Genomic DNA, 5,000 nt, shown 5'->3' on the forward strand with positions numbered 1-5,000 from the left:
TATAAAGGCGGGCTGGCTTTCCCGACGGCTCCCACGGAAAACAAGTCGCGCGCAGGCTTCCCAGAAGCCACGGAGCCACGCAGCTCGAGGGGGAAACCGAACAACCAGGCCGGAGCCAACACCGCGTCGCCCGTGGCCATGACGCAGCGGTAGGGAAGACGTCGCGGCGGTGGCGCGGAGCGCTTTTTCGGGGGGACTTTCGTCGGGCCGAGTGACTTCGCTGTTTCGCCTCGTCACAATCGCGACTGTCGCAGCGGTGCGCGGTGCCATGCCCGCCGGTATGTTCAGTATCGACAGCATCCTGGCGGCCCGGCCCAGCTGCAAGGACTCGGTCCTGCTGCCCCGGAACGGGCCCCTGGTCTTCTCCAACCTCACGGACTCTCTGTACACGGCGGCGGAGTACAACGGACTGTACAGCGCGCCCTCGGCCGCCGCGGGGATCCAGCCGGTGAACGGCACCAGGATCGGATATAACAACTACTACTACGGCCAGCTGCACGTCCAGGGCCCCGCGGGGCCGGCGTGCTGCGGAGCGATGCCCGGCCTCGGGGCGCAGCAGTGCCCGTGCATCCCCACAGGTAAGGCTCAGCCCAGCGCTCCTTCGTCCGCTTACTCAAACACGTCTGTGTCCTCACTCCGGTGGTTCTCAACGTGGGGGCCCGGTACGTGTCCCCAGAAGAACAAACAAACAAACCCCGATTCGCCGTTAAACGTCATTTCATCATTAGATCGTCCACCGTATCGGCTGTTCTGATTGAGCTCTCACGGTTATCTCCCGAACTTTAGTATAGACAGGTAGAGAAGCTCGGCCCGAAGTCGTATCCTCACAACTCAACTTCAAATCTTCTTCCGCAGCTGCTCCCGGGAAAACCATTAATCGTTAAACGTCATCGGTATTTAATTAGAGCTGGCGCAATCGTGTCTGTTTTGATCTCAACGTCTTTGTTATCTCTGTCACTGCCGAGACAGCTATAGTCGTTGTAAGTGTTGAAGCTTATTGAAGCTTCAACACTTACACCAACTAAATGGTGTTCTAACATCTTCTTAGACTGGGGCTCCCAGGGGCAACATCTTATCAAATGAACCCGGGGTCTGTGGTCTGATGCGCATCAAACTGAAGGTTGATGGTCGATCTCCTCATCGGATCCACCGCCACACCACACTGTTTGAGACCCAAGATCCAATCAAAGATCCAAGTTCACTGCTTTGTTGGAGGGGCTGATGGGTTTGGCCCTGGGAGGTCGTGAACTGATCGCTCCCATCCGTCACCACCCTGATCCTCCTCGGAAGCACCTGGTCTCCACGACTCAATCCTCACCATATGTTTTTGGGGGTTGGGGTTTTCCAGGTTACGACAGCGCGGGCTCGGTGCTCCTGTCCCCGGTGCCCCACCAGATGATGTCCTACATGAACGTGGGCAGCCTGTCCCGCACGGAGCTGCAGCTGCTCAACCAGCTGCACTGCCGGCGCAAGCGGCGGCACCGGACCATCTTCACGGACGAGCAGCTGGAGGCCCTGGAGACCCTGTTCCAGGAGACCAAGTACCCGGACGTCGGGACGCGGGAGCAGCTGGCGCGGAAGGTGCACCTCCGGGAGGAGAAGGTGGAGGTGAGTTATTCTTGGGTGGTGGTGGTGGCTGTGGATCCAATGACGTCCGCGGTGTTTTTTGTTTTTGTTTTTGTTTGTCGGTTCTCCTGATTGGTGACGACGCACGACGACCTCCGACCGTGGATCGACGCTCGGTTTAGGGTTAGGGAGAGAAGAAGGCCTTTACGCGCACTTGAAATAGGTTCAAATCAGTTACAACGAACGTAGAAAGCAGCTCTGTTACATTCTGAGACCGTAAGGCGACTCAGTGTATTTAGATTTTTACACTTTTTTTTTTCACATTTAAGATTTAGACGAATTCTAAATCCAAAGTGCGCACCAGATTTAGGTTTTTGCGCGCATCGGAAATACTTTACTCCAATTTTATGCAATATATAGGTGACAATATGCCAATATTCTCTCTCTCTCTCTCTCTCTGCTCTCTCCCTCTCCCTCTCCCTCTTTTTATATATACATGTATATATACTGTTATATTCAATAACTTGTCACTCAGAAATGACACTTGTCAATGTCCCTTTTAGTTATTTACAGGGGCTGCGTTTAAGAAATTATTATTTCAACTAGGGTCGACACTTTTTTAGTTCGAGAACAACAACAACAATAATAATAATAATAATAATAATAATAATAATAATAATAATAATAATAATAATAACAATAATAATTATTATTATTATTATTCTTACAATACTACTACTACTACTACTACTACTACTACTACTACTACTACTACTACTACTACTACTACTACTAATAATAATAATAATAACAATAACAATAACAATAATAATTAATAATACAAGTTATTATTAATAACAATAATAATAATAATAATAATAATAATAATAATAATAATAGGAATAGGAATAATAGGCCTAATAAAAAAGTCAATCGGCTTTCAAGTCCTCAAACTGTGCTTTTCTATTCCGGCTTGTGTAGGTGTGGTTCAAAAACAGGCGCGCTAAGTGGAGAAGACAGAAAAGGTCGTCCTCGGAAGAGTCGGAAAACTCGCAGAAATGGAACAAATCGACGAAACCCCCCACGGAGAAAACCGAGGAGAGCAAAAGCGACGTGGAGTCGGACAGCTGATGAGAACTATAACTTAAAAAAAAAATGAATCAAAATCAAGTATAACGAAAAAAAAAAAGACTGACTGCAAAACAGACTGCCCCCCCCCCCCAAACACACACGCACACACACACACACACACACACACACACACACACACACACACACACACACACACACACACACACGCAAACACACACACGCACACAGAGACACGACGCGTCAGTGGGACTTGTACATATGCGTGGAAATGGATGTCGTGGACTTTCGTGACCGTTGTTATTGTGTTGGAAATGTGTCGAGGCCACGCAGTTGCACAGATGTATAGTTAAATATTGCATATATGATTGAAACGTGTCAAGCTTATTTATATTTAATTTAAGTTTAAAAAATGTAAAAACGTGATGCCCATGGTGAATCTATTGCTATACGCGTGAAATGTGGATCTATATCTCTCAATGTCACGGCGGCATCTCTTTATCGATATTAAATGTTGTAATTATGGCATTTGTTTTTCTGGACCAAAATATTAACAAACCACGGTGTGGGTGGGGGGCGGGGAGTGAAGTTGAATCGACCTTATGTGGGACTTGATGAAACGTATTAGGCTATAAGTATTATGTGAAATATGCTGAATTTTATTTTATTTTGTATTTTAAGAGGCCCTACTTTTAAGAACAATCAATATGCATTAAACATATCCGAAAATTTACACAACGTCTTATTTTATTACTGTTATTGTTGTTGTTGTTGTTGTTGTTATCTTCTTCTTCTTTCGGCTGCTCCCGAATAATAATAATAATATGTATTATTATTATTATAATTGTTTTTGTTGTTATTATTATTATTATTATTATTATTATTATTATTATTATTATTATTATTATTCGTTAAGTGCATGAGCAATCCGTTTTTGAATTGCGTTGAGGAATCTCTTCCTCGAACCAAGAACCGCGTTCTAGCTTTCTTTAATTATAATGATTATTATTGATTATAATACATATAATAAGCTAGATACATATTCTATATTCCATATATTCTATATTTACACATGGACATGGAAATTAACAAATGCTTTTGTATTTTAGCGGTGTACCATCCAAATGCTATAAAAATCGATCCATGATCCAAGGCTTGAATTCGGCCGCGAAGCAACTTTGATAGATACATGATGTGGAGTTTAGAGCAGGTGTTGACGGAGACAATTTATTATTATTATTATTATTATTATTATTATTATTATTATTATTATTATTATTATTATTATTATTATTATTATTATTATTATTATTATTATTATTATTATTATTATTGTTATTATTACAGTACCTTCACAACAGAATTAAGTAATAATGATAAATAATAAACGAACGGACATTATTGCCCATATCAAACTGCAGCAGGCTTTTTTTCCACAGGGATCGATGTTATATGTATTTTTATCCGATTAAAATGACTTTCTTTTCAAAATAAATATCTGATAATGTCTGACAATAAGCTCCCTCTCTGGGGGTTTCCACAACCTCACACACAGTGGGTCAGTCCTATGCACGGGGCGTATACAGTTTCGTTCAAAAAACGACACGCTATAAATTACAACACAGCGGGCAGTGGGTTTATTTCTTTGAAACGACATCGGAAACCTCCACAAATCAAATCAAAAGGAAGTGACAGTGGCGTCACCGTCATAAATATTTGATCGCAAATGGAGCGTCCCCTCTGTCCTGCATATGAGGGGATGGCTGATGCATTTCATAGTCATGTGTCCATCCTCCGGAGGAGCCTCGCAGCCCACACAGAGAACCAGAGCTGCGAAGGAAAACAGAAAACCCAGTGCTCTTTTTTTGGGGAGCGTTTTTCCCCCTGGTGTCCCAAAATACGTTGAACATAGCCCTTTAGTGTAATGTGATGTCGGTTCAAACCTCAAGACTTCGGTTTGTGCACCATTTACACAATAAGGACTTAAAAAAGGACAGAAAATGAAGAAAGACGATGTAAGAGGCACCGGTGAAAAAAAAATAAAAAATACACACTTCTTGTTTTACACAACTCAAACGAAGTGTGAGGGATAACAATTCGGATGAGCTATAAATAATAATAACAATAATAATAATAACAATAATAATAATAATAATAATAATAATGATAATAACAATAATACTAATAATAACAATAATATTTGTCTTCTACTTAATATAATAATAACAATAATAATAATAATAATAATAATATTTGTCTTATTCTTATTCTTATTCTTATTCTTAATATAATAATAATAATAATAATAATAATAATAATAATAATAATAATAATAACAACAATAA

At 41.6% G+C, this 5,000-nt stretch overlaps 1 protein-coding gene across 1 annotated transcript; it reads left to right on the top strand.

Annotated features, from left to right (window-relative positions):
- Positions 1-48: 48 nt before the first annotated feature.
- On the top strand, positions 49-3,324 carry gsc (goosecoid). Its single transcript, XM_080012657.1, has 3 exons — positions 49-578; positions 1,349-1,608; positions 2,548-3,324. The coding sequence occupies exons 1-3, from the start codon at positions 269-271 to the stop codon at positions 2,695-2,697; spliced, it is 720 nt and encodes a 239-aa protein (XP_079868783.1). The 5' UTR covers positions 49-268; the 3' UTR covers positions 2,698-3,324.
- Positions 3,325-5,000: the final 1,676 nt, after the last annotated feature.

This window comes from Zeus faber (assembly GCF_960531495.2).
Source record: "Zeus faber genome assembly, chromosome: 13".
NCBI lineage: Eukaryota > Metazoa > Chordata > Actinopteri > Zeiformes > Zeidae > Zeus > Zeus faber.

Excerpts from the sequence above, each read along its gene's own strand:
- gsc (XM_080012657.1), top strand. The coding sequence starts at position 269 with ATGCCCGCCGGTATGTTCAGTATCGACAGCATCCTGGCGGCCCGGCCC. Across the intron at positions 579-1,348 it reads GTGCCCGTGCATCCCCACAG|GTTACGACAGCGCGGGCTCG; the intron begins GTAAGGCTCAGC and ends GGGGTTTTCCAG. Across the intron at positions 1,609-2,547 it reads TCCGGGAGGAGAAGGTGGAG|GTGTGGTTCAAAAACAGGCG; the intron begins GTGAGTTATTCT and ends CGGCTTGTGTAG.